The sequence below is a fragment of the Chenopodium quinoa genome, unplaced genomic scaffold (genome assembly GCF_001683475.1).
Source record: "Chenopodium quinoa cultivar QQ74 unplaced genomic scaffold, ASM168347v1, whole genome shotgun sequence".
Classification (NCBI taxonomy): Eukaryota; Viridiplantae; Streptophyta; class Magnoliopsida; order Caryophyllales; family Amaranthaceae; genus Chenopodium; species Chenopodium quinoa.
The window spans coordinates 1,765,649-1,785,890 of NW_018745533.1; the positions used below are offsets into that span (position 1 = coordinate 1,765,649).

The 20,242-nt window shown below is 34.0% G+C and overlaps 1 protein-coding gene across 1 annotated transcript; it reads left to right on the top strand.

Annotated features, from left to right (window-relative positions):
- Window positions 1-14,268: 14,268 nt before the first annotated feature.
- LOC110715892 (zinc finger MYM-type protein 1-like) lies at window positions 14,269-16,738 on the top strand. The gene is made up of 2 exons (XM_021894513.1): window positions 14,269-14,467; window positions 14,886-16,738. The coding sequence occupies exons 1-2, from the start codon at window positions 14,269-14,271 to the stop codon at window positions 16,736-16,738; spliced, it is 2,052 nt and encodes a 683-aa protein (XP_021750205.1).
- The last annotated feature ends 3,504 nt before the right edge of the window (window positions 16,739-20,242 follow it).

Sequence of the window (20,242 nt, forward strand, 5' to 3'; positions counted from 1 at the left end):
AATTGCTCATTTCTTCACCAAATTGAGTCAAACAAGTCTCAAATTACTCCCAAGGCAATATACAAACATAAACAAGCAATTTCATGGCATAAAATTTAGCAAATTGAGCATTATAAGTTTCGGATTTTCATGAAATTCGTGAATGAACATGCCAAGAATTCATAAAAACCGGTGTGAGTTGGAGGAAAAATTAAATAGATCGGGAATATGGATGAGAAGAGCTTTGATTTGCAACAAATTTGAGTGAATTCGGTTGAGAAATGAGTGAGCAACGATCAATTGAAGTTTTCGGACTTCTCTCGGGCTGTTTCGCGACGAACAGAGCAAGAAATAAAACGGAAAATTGAATTTAAAGAAGAATCCGTGCTGGCGCCAGTCCCTAGGCATTGGCGTCACATTCTGTGCTTGGCGCCAGACGCCAATGCCAGCGCATGGCGCTAATGCCATAAGGTTGGCGCTGATTGTTTTTCAGCGACGCCAAAGCATCCAGCCACCTGTTGAGGTTGTGCTAGCCTTCTGCAACATATTTTTGGTTTCTTGGTACGCCAGTTAGCCCCTCTAAGAAATTTGACCTGATTAGGTAATCGGCTTGATTACGTAAAGTGATCGACCTGATGAAAAGATCGTCTCACTTAGCTTAAAGCGCCTAAGCATTGGCTCATTAGCAAAAAGCACCGACATATAGGTTTAAGAGCAAAGGGCACTGACATACAGATTCAAAGCAAAAGAGCGTCGACGTATAGGCATAGCAAAAGCAAAGTTCAGGCAAACTTTTAAGGATCGACAGGCGTGGATCTTCGGTAATTTCCTTTGGAAAATTATCGCATGAAATGAGGATGACTTCAAGAGAAGATGTCTTCGGCATCATTCCCTGGCTTGCGGAAAGTTGTCACAAACAGCTGAAGGTAATTTCGGGCGAAGTCGTCTTCGATCATAATTCCTGAGGCATGGAAGATGATCGTAATGCGGGTGAGAATTATTTCAAAAGAAATAGTTTTTGATGATGTTCCCTTGGACGTGGAATATTATCATAGAGGGGAAGATAGTTTTGGGCGAAGCAATCTTCTAATTTGGAAGCAGTTACAAGGCGTAGCGGTTTTCAGGCGGGATGGCATTCTCTAGCTTGCAGGAGGTCATCAAAACAACAGCAACGACAACAATCGGTTACTTTCAGAGACGTGTGCTCGACGGTGCAAGATACGCGTTTCTTAACTCTTTTATCTGTTTAACTAATGTTTGTTTTGCAGGTATCGGCGTTATAAGATTGATTTAGATCGCAGAACGTTCTGAATCATTCTCCGTCCCTATCGTTACTTTGACTTTCGTTTTCGAAACTTGCGTTTCTCCAAACTCAGTCAAAGTGGGGGCTTATGTAGACACCCATTTGTGTCTCCCCAAAACCAAACCCAGTGATGAGTGCCTTTCACGTCGAATCATGATCGAATGAAACGAAAGTGTGGAAAGGTCTAGTGTTGCGGAAAGTTTTATTTCTTTTCTCTTCTCTCTGTTTTTGAAAACTTTATTTTAAGAAAACAGACAATCCAATTGGTTGGTCCATGATATGGGTCCAATAATGGTGTATTTGGATGGGGCTTGCAAAGACTTTTCCAACGATATATTATAAGCCCAATTCCGATGAATATTGAGGAAGTTATGGCCAATTTACTAAACTGGGCCCGGTTTGAGCTTTAAGTACGGCCTAATGATCTAGGGGAGGGCCTAATGTAATTTATCATTCCTAATGCAATTAGGAATGGTTTTAGTCTTCTAGAACATTCTAGAAGGTTCTTTTCATTCCTAATTTAGTTAGGATTCTTCAGAGTTTTAATCAAGATCAAATAGCATTTTCGATTGGAATTATACTATTTTATCTTCCAGTACAGGAAATTTATCAGATTTTCGAAAACGCGTGGAAAACCGCTTTGGCGTCCAACCCCAGGCCTTGGCGCCTGGAACCAGGATTGGCGCCAGGCGCTAGCCATTGGCGCCTGGTGCTGGCGCCAATTAGCCAAGGCTGGCGCCAATGTTGATTTTCGATTTTCAGACTCTGTTTTGTTAAATTATCTTTTTTGGATGATTTTCTCTATAAATATCGTATCAAAAATTCCGTCTGGATTCACCAACTATCTTCATTATTCATCAACAAGCATCATCGATCATCCACTCTCTTCATTCACAAATTATTCATCAATTAGCATTCATCTACAGTCAAATAATCCTTTTCATTCATCTCTTTTCATCAACTTTCATTAACATTCATTCTTTCTTTTCTTTCTTTTGCTTTTTAATACAAAATTCCGCATTCATTAGATCTAGAAACACCTAGCCATATTCGAAGTTGCCTTCGCCCTAGACGTGAAAGGTTTAATTTCTGAGGGTTTGGTCCCAAATCTCTATTTCAATTATTTAATTGAATTGTTTTGTTTATTATTTTCCTTGAAGTTACTAACGCGTGTATTTTGTTATTAGAAAGAGGTACGAGGCATCCAAGTAAGTACTTTAATTGATTAATTGATTTACGATGTAGATACCATGTTTATGTTGTTGTTATCATTCCTAGTATCATGTCTAGGGTAATTTTAATATTAAATATGATTGCTATGACGCCTTTTAGTTTCTTCCTAATATTTATTATTATTAGTATCATGTTAGGGCTAAGGCTTTGATTTTTATTGCTTAGTGACATGTTAGGGTTTGTTATTAATCTTGTTAGTATCATGCCTAGGATCTTGCTATGCTTTAACATGATCATGATTATTATAATTATGATTAATATTATTGTTATTAATGATATTGATTATTTATTATGTTGCTTGATATGTATTGTATTTTATATTGTTATTGCTTGATCACCTTTATTGCATGTTAAAGGGAATTTTATACTTGCAATCACGCTTAATAAGATAATTAATAATCTTGTTAGGTTAATTGTATTTATAATTCAAGTGATCGCCAATAATAGTTTATTTGTGCATTAAATTCAACCAACATAGATTAAACAGGTTTAGGGTTGATCTTATTGATTGCATGTTAGTCAGAAAGCGCACATGAATACGAGCAGAATAAAGTAGAGGCCTATTATTAGGGCAGGTTCAATCTCTTTTAGGTTGGATTTGTACCTTCATCCCCGAACCCTTATTTGGTTCATGACCTTATGGAGTTGACGATCTCTTGGATTGTTAAGGGGTGTAACCTTCACCTCGTGAACGGTTTACAAGTTCCTTAAAAACTTGTTGGCGACTCTTTTGCTCTATCTTCTTACCTTTTGGACGCCACCGTACTTTAGTGTATGATCACAGTGGGGTTCAAGCTAGTGGGATTTTAAAGGCTTGAAATTATTCCCTACAAATACCTATGTTTTTTTTTGCGTTTAAAAAGCCACAAAGAGTGAGGGTGAGAGTGAGAATTGATCGCATGATCTCCTGAAACTGAGAGAAAAGCTCTAAGTACTCTAGCTATCCCTCACTCTCATGTATTCTCAATTTCACAGACACCTTGTCTCTTAATTAGTATAATAAGCTTAATGCGTTTTCTCCAACAAAAAAAATAAAGGGGGGAAGCTGGAAAGAAATATAGCATATTAGCAGCATTGAGGTCAAAAAGAGAAATATAGCATATTAGCAGCATTGAGGTCAAAAAGAGAAATATAGCATATTAGCAGCATGAATGAGGCCCATAAGAAAGACTTTTTTCCAATACTACGTACGAAGTAGTATTACCATGTACGCAAGTCGTAATCAACCCTTTATCCTTTTTTTAAAAGGATTATAACGACTTTTTACAATACTTACGTAGTCATTAGTCAGCCCTTAAAAATGAATTTCAACTTGACTCAGTAAAAGAGACTGTCACACAATGTGTACATATTTACCAATAAGTCTTAGGGTTTCACTAACACTCCTTAGGAGTAAGTAATACCGTAATACTACCCGATACCACAATTTTTTTTCCCTTTTTTTTTTTCCCTTTCCTCTTCATCTTCTTCCTTCCTTAAAACCTTTCTCCACCTCCATGGATAGCACCCATTGCTGGCCAAACCTCCGCCCACCACACCTTCACCTCCAACAGCAAAAAACCCACCCCACCAGCTACTACCTTGGTCGAAATCCTAAACACGCAACTACCTCCCTTAAAAATCACCATAGTAATGGGCTCGTTGGGCTCATACCGGGGATAAAAATGTAATTTCACATATTACTTACTCATGTTGTAAAAATGTATTCTCTCTCCTCTCAATAATAGTATATAAATTAAGAATAATAATAGTATACAAACCAAGAATAACAGTATAAAAACTAATAATAACAGCATAGAAATTAATAATAACTGAGCACCAACAAACAATTACCGTCGTCAATTTCGATCGAACTCAACGATTTCCAGCATAGAACTCACCGTTTTTTATGGCTAATAAAGCAAAAGGTTTGTGTCTCTCATTTTTGGGTTATGTTTTTTTGGGTGGTTTCCGGTAATTTTTAATGGAGGTAGTTGCGTGTTTTTGCTGGTGGGGTGGGTTTCTTGCTGTTGGAGGTGAAGGTGTGGTGGGCGTAGGTTTGGCCGGTAATGGGAGCTATTCATGGAGGTGGAGAAAGGGTTTAAGGAAGGAAGAAGATTAGGGATGTCAGTGGGGCGGGTCAAGTAGGAGACCCGCCCCATCCCCGCCCCAATGGGGCGGGGATGGGTCTCGGTTTGTCGGGTGGTGGGGCGAGGATGGGGATAAAAACAATACCCGCCATGGGTGATGGGGCGGGGGTGGATTTTAAGTTGTACCCGCCCCATCCCCGCCCCGCACGGCCCCACCCGCCCCGCTTCGTACCCGCCCCATCCCCACCTCATACTCACATCTATATATCATTTAAAGTAAAATTACATACTTTTATTCTATTTATAAAATAATTACATGAAATACAAGAATAATTATAACACTTTGTACGACACTTATATTATAACACAAAAATGTATATAGAATGTTTTATTTTATAATTCGTATTAATTATGTAAGATTGTGTATTTGAGATATGGATATTAGGTGGATCTTGGGTGGGGATTAGGCGGGTCTTTGGTGGGGATTAGGTGGGGATGGATATCCAAGTGGGGGGTGGGGCGGGGATGGTTTTGGAGTTGTACCCGGTGGGGCGGGGATGGGGATGAAAATTGGACCCGCCGCGGGGATGGGGATGGGGATGAAAATATTAGGTGGGGATGGGGATGGGGATGGGAAGGCCAACATCCGCCCCGCCCCACCCCATTAACATCCCTAAAAAAGATGAAGAGGAAAGGGAAAAAAAATTGTGATATTGGATAGTATTACCTATATTTGATAGTGGGTAATACTTACTCGTGGGGGCAGGTTAAGAAAATCTACTAGACTCATAAATTCATAACAAAGTTTGATATCTGATCTCATAGTTTTGAAATGTAAACATTTTCAATAACTCAAAACTTTACTTGGTAAAAATAATTTTTTTTTTAAGTGTACTGTTTCATTTTGATCAACACAAATGATAACTTGTAACCCTGATTGATAATATTTAATTGAGTTTCGAAGACTAAAAATTGAAACGATTCAGCAAATACTCATATAACTATATTTGATATTATGTACAGTATTAAGCAAAAACATGAGTTAAAATAATGTACAATTGTACATGAATAGAAAAAAAAAAGTGAATTGCTAAACACCGCCAACAAAAATGATCATCACCGCCAACATTCGGTGTGAATGGACAATCGTACCCTTATTACTTCACCACCCCTTTTCCTCCCGACGACCCATAACTCCTTCTGATCGGCGATGACCACCACCACCCTGATCGGCGACCCACCATACCCTCCTCTATGACGACCCACCACCTTCCCTCGCCGGTGGGAAGGTGGTGGTTTAATATATATATATATATATATATATATATATATATATATATATATATATATATATATATATATATATATATATATATATATATATATATATATATATATATATATATATATATATATATATATATATTTAATTTCAGGCAACCGCGGTAACCGAAGCCCAAAACCGGTTACCGTGCGCGATAATCGGAGCCCAAAACCGGTTATCGTGCATGGTAACCGGTTTTGGATTCCGGTTATCACGCACGGTAACTGGTTTTAGGCTTCGATTACCACGCACGGTAATCGGTTTTGGGCTCCGGTTACCGTGCACCTTAACCGATTCCATGGTAACCGGAGCCCAAAATCGGTTATCGTGTCCGGTAACCGGTTTTGAGCTCCGGTTGGTACGGTTGTAAAAAAAAACCACCACCTTTCCGCCAAAGAAGGAAGGTGGTGGGTCATTTTTGAGGGGGATGTGGTAGGTCGCTGATCAGGGTGGTTGTGGTGGTGGTCGTCGTCGCCCGTCAGTGTGGTGGTGGTAGTCATCAATTGGGGTGGTGGTGTCAAGGTGTTAGTGATTGGTGACAAGAGGGAAGATAGTCATGAAGTACTAAGGGTATGGTTGTCAATTCATACTATATGTTGGCGGTTTTGATCATTTTGGATGGCGGTATATAACACCCCCCAAAAAAAAGTACATTACTACATCAGGACACCTAAAAATGGATGAACGGGGAAGAAAATAAGTTCAATAAGATATGGAGTAAGGGCATGTTCTCATTGACTGAACTCAGTTGAACTAAACTGAATTTAACTTAACTGAACTGAACTGAACTTATTCGAGTTGAACTGAACTGAATTGAAAATAATCATATGAGAACAGACCCTAAGTAATATCACATTATCACATTGATTGAAAATAAATTATGATACCGTCACAAATAATTCTCATAACTTCACAAAAAAATCTCATAAGTGAAAACAAGTTTACTACTAGTACAATAAAATTAGTTTACATAGCATACGTTCCAGAAGTTCTAATAAGTTCATACAAACCAAGACCCTGTTTTCATACGTTTATTTTCAGTTCAGTTCAACTCAGTTTAGTTCAGTTTAGTTTAAGTCTAATGATATTGCTAATGATATAAAGCCAAATTTCATTCTTGTAAGCTCTTATTACAACAACGATAATAATAATAATAATAATAATAATAATAATAATAATAATAATAATAATAATAATAATAATAATATACACATGTATAATAATAAATAATCATAGATCACTAATCCGTAGTTAAAAATTACTAATTAATAAGTTTAGTTTAGTTCAGTTCAGCTCACCTCAGTTCGGTTCAGTTCATTTCAGTTCAATTCAGCTGAGTTTAGTCAATGAGAACAGACCCTAAGTGAAAATGTAATAAAGTCATACAAATTAAGGGCCTGTTCACATTTACCTAACTTCAGTTCAGTTCAGCTCAACTCCAATTAGTTCAGTTTAGTTCAGTTCAGTTCAGTTCATTTCAGCTCCAAGCAGTTCACTTCAGTTCAGCTCTTAATTTCCCTCTCTCATAAAATATTTATTTTAGCTCAGTTCAGTTCAGTTCAGCTCCAATCAATCCAGTTCAGTTCAGCTCCAATTAGTTCAGTTCAGTTCAGTAAATGTGAACATATCCTAAGTCAAACTGTAACAAAGCCTAATCGATGTTCTTTAATCTCGAAAAGTAGAGTAGACTTTAAATATTCAAGGGTTATTATTAGCTACTTAAATACTTACTCCCACAAATATTTTCTATTTGTCTCATTTGTTTTTTTAATACAATTTTCAATACTTTCCTACTTTATAAAATCACACTTAAAAAAAATTAAAAAAAAAATAAAAAATAAAAACCTCTTATAAATAGTGTGTTGTATTGTACCATTTAAAAATGTGCTTTTATATATTTACCCACATTAATATGCAAAAAAAATTAATTTTGCCTTCATTAATTTAATTGGTTTTTTTTTCTGCTTTCAATGATAATGATTTCTATTTTTTTGTGAATATTTAAAATAGTGTGCGGACATTTATACCCCTAAAATAATATTTGTATATATATTTTTCCTTATTAAATATGTAACTAAAACGTGAAAAAACTCTCCGATCATGATTAGCTATGGCGGCGCACGCATCGCGCGCGTTAGCCACTTTAGTGTATTCAAACCTCATTTTTTTTAAAAGAAATTGTTATACTCCTTCCTTCCCATAATAACTTGACCGTTGGACTTTTTTTTCACTATTCATATATAAGATTTGACTATAACGTTTTACTAGCATAATAAAAATGTTTGTTTTTTTTATTATTATAAGTTATATGTTATATAGGTATTAAATCTATTGATTTAAAGTTTCATAATGTAATTTTAAAATAATTTTCATTAATATATAATGATGGAAAAATAAGTCAAACTAGTGTGTCCCATAAAGTTTGACTATGGTAGCTATTTCGGGACAGAGGGAGTATATACTAAGGGCTACATATAAGGAGTTTAAAATGAAAAAAATAACATTAATTAGACTAATATGTGCGTGATTTTATCATTTATCCTAATTTGATATTATTAGAAAAGATATTAAATGCTTATTCTTAATCCTAAGGGTAACATATAACATTACATTTTTTTAACAAAAACTTTTGTATGCCCCCGGATTACAATAATTGTATTGTACATCGAGCATTTTGCGAAAAGTGACCCTTTTTTCTTATAGAAGTGACCCCTTTTTTTTTAACAAAAGTGACCATTTTTTTCACAAAAGTGACCATTTTTTTTCACAAAAGTGACTCCTTTTTTTCCACAAAAGTGACCATTTTTTTTTCTTCACAAAAGTAATCAAGCTACTTATGCAAAACAGAGTATCAAAATCAACAAAAATAAACACAAAATTAACAATAGTCATGAAAAAATAGTACAATCACTCAAACAGATCAAAATAACAATTAAAGATCAAAATCACATAACAACAAAAAAATAAAAATTAAAAAAAAAATTACTCAAGAGTTCTGACATTGCCATTGATATCGTGAACTTTATCAATCTCGTAAGTCGTAACCCCGAATCAACCCAGAAAAGTGAAGAAACAAAACCTAGTTATTGTAGTATCTATATATCATTTCTCACAATTGATAATATAGAATTAAAGGGAAAAACAATTGAATTGATTTTGAGTTATGTAGATTGATGTACATTGGGAATCGATTGGGAGGAGAGAGAAAGTGGGAAGAATTATGAAATTTTTATTAAAATTTGAGAAAAAGAAGATTGAAGAGTTGGATTAATATTTCAGAGTTAGTGCAAAGGTAGTGTTTTTTTTTTAGTAGATGAAGATGGTTGATGTCGCCAAGTCTAATTTTTCTGTTGGCTGCCATATATTTGAAGAGGAAGATGATCTTGAAAGAGGAAGAAAAAAGAAGTACAAGTAGTAAGTCTTTCGCCATTCAATAATTTACTGTAAATCGGGCTTTTTGTAAAGTTTGTGTTTTTTTAAAATACATGATAAACAAAAAAAATTAGCCAAAATTGGTTGCAACACCCTAAAGTATGACTTAAGCGCACTAAGCACCTTGAACTTTGTGTAGTAGCCAAAACATCAACAATTATGCTGTTAAGTGCGCCATGTGTCTTAAATGAAAAATTCCGGTTACCATAGTTAGTGGTGTTTTGGCTACTAAGCAGAGTTCATGGTGCTCAGTGCATCTAAGCCATACTTTAAGGTGTTGAGGTCAATTTTTGCAAAAAAAAAATCAATACATGTATTGAATGCAAGAAATATGATTGATAAATTTTTGAAAAAGGAAAATTAGTAAAATTCCTTAGAAAATTGGACGTTGCTCTGTGCTAGAATTAAGAATAGAGAGCTCACTTCACCAGGAACGAAACAACGAAAGGTCGGCCGAAGTGAACGATTATTCTTTATTCAACATCATTTATCCAATTTGTAATCAACAAAACAACTCTAAGTGTTGTCAAAAAAAAAAAAACTACAAGTTGGAATTCTAAATTTGAAAGAAGCATGTAAAAAGGGATGATTTACGAAAGTATGGTTATTTTAAAACTTATTTATACTTTTGCGTCGGAATGAAACTTAATTACGAAATTACTGTCCACGTAGGCTCGGATAAGTTTTTATTTTATTTTTTTATTTTTCAAAGTAAAACCGCTACCTCAGGTAGCGGTTTATGTACTAAAACCGCTACTTGAGGTAGCGGTTTTACCCTTCATAAATTGATTAAATGTATCTTTACTAAGAGTACTAATGACAAACCGCTACCTCAAGTAGCGGTTTTAGACTATAACCGCTACTTAAGGTAGCGGTTTGTCTCTAAAGAAAAAAAGTACCCCAAATGTATCTCCAATCTTACGTGGACTATATTTTCGTAAATAAGTTTCATTCCAATGCAAAATTGTAAATAAGTTTCTTAAAAGCTATATTTTTGTAAATCATCATGTAAAAAGTGGGTTTAAATCCCCTGTCCTATTTTTCATGTTCCATTTGTGTTCCACTTAATATTATTGGTTGTAATAATTACAAGGTCCCACTTCTCAAATTTTAAAAGGCAAATAAATATTTTAAGAACCAATCATATTTAGTGGAACACCAGTGGGACACAAATTATTAGGGGTGGCAATTCGGGTCAGTGGGTCAGCTTCGGATCAGATTTCGGGTCGATTTCAGGTTATACTTAAAAACAATCAAAAATAGTGTAAAACTAAATATTATTACGAAATATGAAAATTTGGTCAAATCGGGTCGAATTCGGGTTATTCGGGTTCGGGTCGGGTCGGGTTCGGGTTTCTCTCAGTAACTTCGGGTCGGGTTCGTTCGGTTTATCGGGTCGGGTCAGGGATTGCCAGCCCTACAAACTATGGGACATGATGTAAACCTGTAAAGTGGCCATATAGGATTCATATTGGACTTTTTCAAGATGCATTAATACTGTTTTACAGAGTAACTTTTAATAAGGATGACATCCAGCAAGTTCAATTGTAAAAATATTATATTGAACCCTTTCGCACTAAACACTTGGAACTTTGGAAGAGAGGTGAGAAAGAAAAGAGATCCACACCCCCAACCACACTAATTTGGAAGATTTGAAATTTATTTTGATACCTCATCCGTTTTATATTAAGTGACATACGTAGTATTTCTTTCCATCATGTCCAACATATAATTTCAAATAAAATATCATTAATTATTTTTAAGCAAAAGTTATTTAAACAAATAAATCACAGAGCTACTTTTTTTTTTTTTTTTTTTACAAGAAAAAATCATTTTTCTAAAAGTCAAGGTAATTTATGTGAAATGCCTGAAAGGGTTTAAAGTCAAAATGTGTTAACTAAAAAGAAATGATGAAAATATGAGATACTATGTAAGAGACAAGAACAACCTCGGTTATTATTATCATTTTTGTAAAGTCATCCACCATTCAATCTTTAGGTTTGATTATTTTTTTCATAAGAAAAGGGTCTTATTTTAATTTATATTTCTTAAATATCAAATTTTAATACTTGTTGATAAATGATAATTAAAAATATTTACAATATATTTAAAAACATGAATATAATAAAATATTTCATTTTAATAAAATAAGAACAAGTATATTCAAATAAAATAATAAAAATAAAGAAAGTTGACTACTACCTTTCCTAATCTCATTATACGAGATATCCAACTACAAGTGGCTTCTTGTATAAGCTAAACATAATAATAATTAAAAAAAAAAAAAACAAAACAAAGGGTGGAAAACAGAAATCGCTTTTCTAATGTAAAACAAAAAAACCCAAAAGTTTCAGTTAGGCCTTCATCAGTTCATCTACTTGCGGCGACTCTTCCTCAGTTCCTCTTCTCTTCAATTGTTCAATTTCAACATTATTCAAGCTATTTCAGGTAAATTGATTGTGAACTTTTTTTTCCCCTTATTTCTGATGTTGAATTTAATGTTAGTTGCACAATTATAATTATATATATTGAGGTTATGTTAATTTTAAGAGTTGAAATTCTAGGTTTTAATTTTTATTAAAAATTGCAAGAAATTTGATTTTGCTTATTTACTGAATTATTGTATTCATTTAGATTTGAAGAATGGTAACAAAGAGGACTATTACATCTTATTTTGCTCCCAAAAAAAGAGAGAGAATTGTTGAAGATTCAGACAATGCTGAACCAATTGAGGTTAGTGACAATGGCGGAACATCATGGGGGCCAAAGGGGGCCTTGGTCCCCCTCAACTATAATGCTACACATTAGAAAGTACAGTATATTATAGTAGGATATGTATGTGTGGTCCCCCTCAACAATTTTAAAAAAATTAATTAAACTAAAGTTTCCTAAAAGACACCGTGTACTGCTACTTGTATATGAAATGTAGTGGGGCCTTTTGTTGTCCTATTAATAAAATTAATATAATAAAATAATAAAAATAAAGAAAGTTGACTACTTCCTTTCCTAATCTCATTATACGAGATATCCAACTACAAGTAGCTTCTTGTATAAGCTAAACATAATAATAATTAAAAAAAACAAAACAAAGGGTGGAAAACAGAAATCGCTTTTCTAATGTAAAACAAAAAAAACCCAAAAGTTTCAGTTAGGCCTTCATCAATTCATCTACTTGCGGCGACTCTTCCTCAGTTCCTCTTCTCTTCAATTGTTCAATTTCAACATTATTCAAGCTATTTCAGGTAAATTGATTGTGAACTTTTTTTTCCCCTTATTTCTGATGTTGAATTTAATGTTAATTGCACAATTATAATAATATATATTGAGGTTATGTTAATTTTAAGAGTTGAAATTCTAGGTTTTAATTTTTATTAAAAATTGCAAGAAATTTGATTTTGCTTATTTACTGAATTATTGTAATTTTCTTTCATTTAGATTTGAAGAATGGTAACAAAGAGGACTATTACATCTTATTTTGCTCCCAAAAAATGAGAGAGAATTGTTGAAGATTCAGACAATGCTGAACCAATTGAGGTTAGTGACAATGGCGGAACATCATGGGGGCCAAAGGGGGCCTTGGTCCCCCTCAACTATAATGCTACACATTAGAAAGTACAGTATATTATAGTAGGATATGTATGTGTGGTCCACCTCAACAATTTAAAAAAAATTAATTAAACTAAAGTTTCCTAAAAGACACCGTGTACTGCTACTTGTATATGAAATGTAGTGGGGCCTTTTGTTGTCCTATTAATAAAATTAATAAAATAAAATAATAAAAATAAAGAAAGTTGACTACTACCTTTCCTAATCTCATTATACGAGATATCCAACTATAAGTAGCTTCTTGTATAAGCTAAACATAATAATAATTAAAAAAAAAAAACAAAGGGTGGAAAACAGAAATCGCTTTTCTAATGTAAAACAAAAAAACCCAAAAGTTTCACTTAGGCCTTCATCAGTTCATCTACTTGCGGCGACTCTTCCTCAGTTCCTCTTCTCTTCAATTGTTCAATTTCAACATTATTCAAGCTATTTCAGGTAAATTGATTGTGAACTTTTTTTCCCCTTATTTCTGATGTTGAATTTAATGTTAGTTGCACAATTATAATTATATATATTGAGGTTATGTTAATTTTAAGAGTTGAAATTCTAGGTTTTAATTTTTATTAAAAATTGCAAGAAATTTGATTTTGCTTATTTACTGAATTATTGTATTCATTTAGATTTGAAGAATGGTAACAAAGAGGACTATTACATCTTATTTTGCTCCCAAAAAAAAGAGAGAGAATTGTTGAAGATTCAGACAATGCTGAACCAATTGAGGTTAGTGACAATGGCGGAACATCATGGGGGCCAAAGGGGGCCTTGGTGCCCCTCAACTATAATGCTACACATTAGAAAGTACAGTATATTATAGTAGGATATGTATGTGTGGTCCACCTCAACAATTTAAAAAAAATTAATTAAACTAAAGTTTCCTAAAAGATACCGTGTACTGCTACTTGTATATGAAATGTAGTGGGGCCTTTTGTTGTCCTGTTAATAAAATTAATAAAATAAAATAATAAAAATAAAGAAAGTTGACTACTACCTTTCCTAATCTCATTATACGAGATATCCAACTATAAGTAGCTTCTTGTATAAGCTAAACATAATAATAATTAAAAAAAAAAAACAAAGGGTGGAAAACAGAAATCGCTTTTCTAATGTAAAACAAAAAAACCCAAAAGTTTCAGTTAGGCCTTCATCAGTTCATCTACTTGCGGCGACTCTTCCTCAGTTCCTCTTCTCTTCAATTGTTCAATTTCAACATTATTCAAGCTATTTCAGGTAAATTGATTGTGAACTTTTATTAAAAATTGCAAGAAATTTGATTTTGCTTATTTACTGAATTATTGTAATTTTCTTTCATTTAGATTTGAAGAATGGTAACAAAGAGGACTATTACATCTTATTTTGCTCCCAAAAAAAGAGAGAGAATTGTTGAAGATTCAGACAATGCTGAACCAATTGAGGTTAGTGATAAAGATGAGCCAATTGTTGAACCTAATGTTGATTGCACTGCTAATGAACAACCACCTAGTGAAGAGGGTGTTGGAGTTGATTTTTTAATGCGTGATCCTGGTTTGCGTAAATAAATTGAAACTTATGATTCTGATGAAAAGGATTTAATTAGGAGAGCATACATTGATTTTGGGCCATATCAACCTAAACTTGCTAAGTACCCATACTCTGGTCCCGAAAAACATCCACGTAGGTTTCAGAAAAGTTGGTATGAGAAGTTTCCTTGGTTAAAATATTCTCCGACAAAAGATGTTGCCTATTGTTTTTATTGCTTTCTTTTTGCAAAAAAAACCTCTTGGGAGATGTGGCTCGGATACATTCACAGTAAAGGGCTTTCAAAATTGGAAGAAAGTTAATAGTGGGAAAGAGTGTGCATTTTTGTGTCATATGGGGAAGGATTCTAATTCAGCCCATAATTTTGAAACAAAGTGCTATTTTAATCTAAAAAACCAATCTTGTCACCTTGAAAAAATTGTAGAAAAACAAAATGCTGAGGAAATAGTTAGAAATCGGTTACGCCTTAAGACATCAATAGATGCTGTTAAGTGGTTAACATTTCAAGCTTGTGCATTTAGAGGACATGATGAGCGTTCTAGCTCGATTAATCAAGGGAATTTTTTGGAGATGTTAAAGCTTTTGGCATCATATAATAAAGAAGTTGATTCTGTTGTTTTGGACAATGCCCCAAAGAATGCTAAATACACATCTCCACTAAGCCAAAAGGAGATTCTACATGTGTATGCTAGTAAAGTGCAAAGTACTATTCGTAAGGAAATTGGTGATGCTAAGTTTTGTTTGATTGTTGATGAATCTAGAGATATTTCTAAAAGGGAACAAATGGCTCTTGTCGTGAGATATGTAGATAAAAGTGGCTTTGTGAGAGAACGCTTCTTAGACTTGGTTCGTGTTAAAGACACAACTTCCAAAACTTTGAAAAATGAGATTTGTGCAGCTTTATCTCATCATGATCTAAGTCTTCAAAATGTAAGAGGCCAAGGGTATGATGGTGCGAGTGATATGCGTGGAGAGTGGAATGGGCTACAAGCTTTATTTATGAAAGAGTGTCCTTATGCCTATAACATTCATTGTTTGGCTCATCAATTGCAGTTAGCACTTGTTGCTGCAGCAAGGGAAGTGCCTCAAATCCATACCTTCTTTCAACAATTGATTTTTGTTGTTAATGTGGTTACAAGCTCTACTAAGCGACACGATGAGTTACAAGCGACTCAGTTGGCAGAAATTCAACATCTAGTTGAAATTGAGGGTCTTGAAACAGGAAAGGGTCTTAATCAAATTGGTACATTACAACGACCTTGTGATACAAGATGGAGCTCACATTACAGATCAATATGTAGTTTGCTAAGAATGTATCGTGCTTCTCGGTCCGTTCTTGCTGACATTGCTTCTGAGGGAACAACATATGCTCAAAGAGGTGATGCTCTAAATGGAGTCAAGTTGTTAATGTCATTTGAATTTGTGTTTAACTTACATGTGGTGAAGGGGATTATGGCCATTACTGATGGGCTTTGTCAAGCTCTACAATTAAAGACCCAAGATGTTGTGAATGCAATGCACTTAGTCTCCACTACAAAGACATTACTTCAAAATTTGAGAAATGATGGTTGGGTGAGTTTGTGGTCAAATGTGAGACAATTTTGTGAGATATATGATGTTGCTATTCCTGACATGAATGCTCCTTATTTTGATGTGCTGAAATCTATTAGGCGACAATCAAGACAAAAGGACATTGTGACAATGGAACATCATTACCGGGTGGATATATTCTTTGCTGCCATAGATCGACAATTGCAAGAATTAAACACCAGGTTCAGTGAACGAGCTACCGAGCTTCTTATTTTGAGTTCAGCCTTGAACCCCATAGATGGTTACAAATCATTTAATATTGAGCATATTTGCAAGCTAGCTAGAGACTTCTATCCTAAAGACTTCTCAGATCAAGAGAAAGAACATTTAAGTTATGAATTGCAGCACTACAAGCTTGACATTCCTATTCATCTTGAGTTGAAGAACTTGTCCACTCTTGGTGATTTGTGTAGAGGATTGGTGACTACTGAGAAATATAAATTGTATCCTCTTGTTGATAGGTTAATTCGCCTTGTATTAACTCTCCCTGCATCCACCGCAATAACTGAGAGAGATTTTTCAGCAATGAAGATTGTGAAAACAAACCTTCGAAGTAAAATGGAAGACAATTTTTTTAGGGACTACTTGGTGGTGTATATTGAAAAGGAGATCGCAGAGACACTTAGTGAAGATTCCATCATTGATACCTTTTACATGATGAAAGAGAGGCGAGCACAACTCAAATGAAGTTTATAAAGGTATGTTTATATGCGGAATTTTTCAAAAGTTTATTGTTAAGTATATTCCTTTAATTTTGCTATAATTTCTTAGAAGTTTAAGTGTGGAAACTTTTTGAGAATATTGGTTGTAATTATAATATGATTTCGGTATTATTAGTATTTGTTCTTCTTTGGTCCCCGCCTTGTTTATATCCTGGTTCCGCCCCTGATGGAACATATAAAATTTTACCGAATTAAGGACCCCACATTCGACTTTTTCTTCATGTAATAATACTCCACTGTTTTACCAGTAACTCTTAAAAACGTTGACACTCTTGTACGTAGTATAAAAAAGGCAGATTAGGAGCAAGAAACTCATTTCAAACAATTTTGGAAACCTGACCTTAAAACAATTCCAACATTTTTATTCTCTATTAAGATTTTTTTTTAAAAAAAAAAAAAAAAAAAAAAAAAAAAAAAAAAAAAAAAAAAAAAAAAACCTACGGAGTACTAAAATATGCCTGATAGTCTTAATCAAGAAGTTTATTACTATTACTTTCAACTTAAATGGATACTCTTAATCATCATCAATATGTTTAGGCCAGAAGTTTTCCTCTTCTTTACCTATCAACCATCATTACTAAGCATCTTCAAACTTATGTTGCTTGTCGCGGTGTTGATCCTTTTCCTTGTAGTATCCTTCGGAGCGTACTTATATAAGCTTGATAGTTGCTACCTTGTTATCCTATGGATTAAATTGGTACATCATGAGCAAAGGAGGTGTTCCTTCCCCCTCATTATAGCTGTCGTCTTCTCTTTCATATGTCCAGCTCCTATTTTTCACTACTTCAGTCCTTCCATCCTACTCCTCTGTATTTGGCCCTCGTTCAAAACCTTCATCTCCCGGATTTTTCCCTGCCAGGGAACCAACTGGCAAAACCAAGCTCCACAACTTGAACTTACTTTGGAATCCCTATACTACTATGATTTAAGGTGGGTTCTTCTACTTCTTGTCAACCAATTTTTTAAGACCTTATTTAGCATACCTTTTCTTTGATCACATCAATCTTTGCCCACAAATTCTCCTCAAAGCTTTCTTTCTGATTTTTGGAACGTCGCTTGCCTATCTCTGCACTTCCTTGAAGATTTGTTTTACTGAAGATGACAATGGGCACTTCCTCACCCTCTTAAGAATTGGTTTTCGAGATGGATGGTCCTTACTTGTTACTATTGCATTTGTCTTCTCTGTCTTATGTCCAACCCCTGTCTTCCTGTATTTCCACCCATGGAACCTATTACTCTCTCTTTGGCCCTCTTTTTCACTCAGCTTTCTCAGTCATCTTTTCTTCCGCCTTTACGCTGCTCTCTCCACCTTTCTCTCCTTTGGTCTGCCTATCATCCCATCCCCACTAGAGCCACATCAAGATGAAGAAGAAGACCCTGCTTTATTAGTCTAGGATAGAAGAAAAAAAATAATGTAATACCTCCAATTTTTTTTAGTTGCAACTTTGAGGCATTATTTGAGAGATAAAATACTTTAGGCTGAAACGCCTAGTTTTTTCGAAACATCCTAGGCTATTCGAAAAAACTAGGCGTTTCAGCCTAGGGTATTCTAAAAAACTAGGCGTTTCCTGGGTTTTGAATCTTTTAAAAAAATTTATCGCGACGTACCGATTTCATACGGTTTGACGAGCCTTCTACAAGCGTCTAAGGTTGTGTTTCTTGTATTTCGTCGTTGTCCATAAGATCTAACGAAATTGATTTTGCAAAATTTTAAAAATTTGTTTGATTTTGAAACTCACGGTGGTCTAGGTGGTTGTTCGATGAGCGTTGGTGGCCGTTGACCACTAGAGAGAATGGTAAAAAATTGTGTATAGTAAAAGTGTGAAATTGAGGTAAAATTAATTATTTTTTATAATCATTATTATAAGGATAAATACGTAATTTTATTTTATTTTGCAGGCGTTAGTTAGATATTTGAGGGCGATATTTAACAACAATTCTTCATGAAAATTATTTATAGCCTATAATATTCACCTAATGAAATATTTTTATATGTCTATATTTTTTTTAATATTAAGTAATTTTTTTAATTTTCTCCAAGATTTCTACAATATTCTCATGCTAATATTTCTATAATAATCTCATTCTAATATTATAATTTGGGAAAGCTTTACTTCTATATTAATCTCATGCTAATATTTTTTTATAAGCGTATTTGATGTTTCATTATTTTCCTCACCTTACTTATGTATCATAATAAAAACCTATACTCACTCATTTTTAAGAATTTGATTTTTACATATAGAAAACTAAAGTTAAAGTTAACTAAACTTGTGTAAACCAATCTGTATGTCAAACTGTGTCAACAAAGTAAGGACAGGATAGGGTATGTATATAGCATGGGTTCTAAATAATCAATAGACCCTATTTTTTTCATATTTATAAAGTCTAACACATCAATAGCCTTAGAAATTTACATGCATCATTGTCAAAAAGAAATGTCAATATAGCTATTGTTTTTTACTTTTATAAATGTAATTCTTTATTTATATATAATTGTTAAATTAATGTTATAGTTTGTTAAATAATTTTATTAAAATCCGTGCATTGCACGGGACTTTAACTAGTAATGATATAAAAGGCGAGTTATTGGTTTGTAAACAAAAATTTTAAATCTGCAAAATATAGATTCACAACAAATGCAACAAGGTTTTATTTTTATTAATTTGATAATTTTGGGTACAATCTCTAATTTGATCCTCTGATTCGATCTCCACTTTGACTTTGACGTAATTCACGAATTGACTTGATTCTTAAACGAGGGTTGTCGAGACTTGATCTCGATCGAAGATTTGATGCAGAATTTTGACTTATTGTTGATGTAGACCTTTGACTTGTTGTTAATATAAACCTTTGACTTGAATTCTTGATTGAGGGCCGACGAGACTTGACCTCTTCCACGAGTGATGATCTTCTAGAGTAGAACGGCACGTCGAATGCTTGTTGTTCTTCTATGAGGGAGGTTTAGAGTATTTGATGAAAGGTTTTCTTTGGAGAGGTTTTGAGTATATGAGAGGTTTTCTCTGTATTTTGATTCTCTTTTGTTTTCTCTCTCTTTTTAGGTTTTTCCTTTCTCTAGGTTTTCCTCCTCTTCTCCAATGAAATAGAGAGAGCTCTATTTATAAAGTGAGACACCCCTAGGGTTAGAGTTAGATATGTATTGGGCTTTTGACTTATAATAATGCACGACCCATTTACAATAGCTTAACCCATTTAAGTACGTTTTCACTATTAAATAAACAATTTTAATTAAAAGAACTAAAGTGGGCTAATTTAATTTATCCACCCAATTTAATTAATTATTTAATAGTCAAATTAGCACAAGTTAATAAATTGACTTTGACTTATCCAACGTGACACTTTAGTTAAAATTTTCGTGCCTACATGGTTCAAGCGATGTCCAAATCATAATTTTGTATATGGCTAATTGATCGTCACTTCATAACTTTAAGAGGGATTAAGTGTCTGT

What these genes read in the sequence shown, in the direction of transcription:
- LOC110715892 (XM_021894513.1), top strand. Translation starts at nt 14,269, where the DNA reads ATGGTAACAAAGAGGACTATTACATCTTATTTTGCTCCCAAAAAAAGA. An exon ending in TTTTTTAATGCGTGATCCTG is followed by an intron (nt 14,468 to 14,885) that starts GTTTGCGTAAAT and finishes AAAAAATTGTAG; the next exon opens with AAAAACAAAATGCTGAGGAA.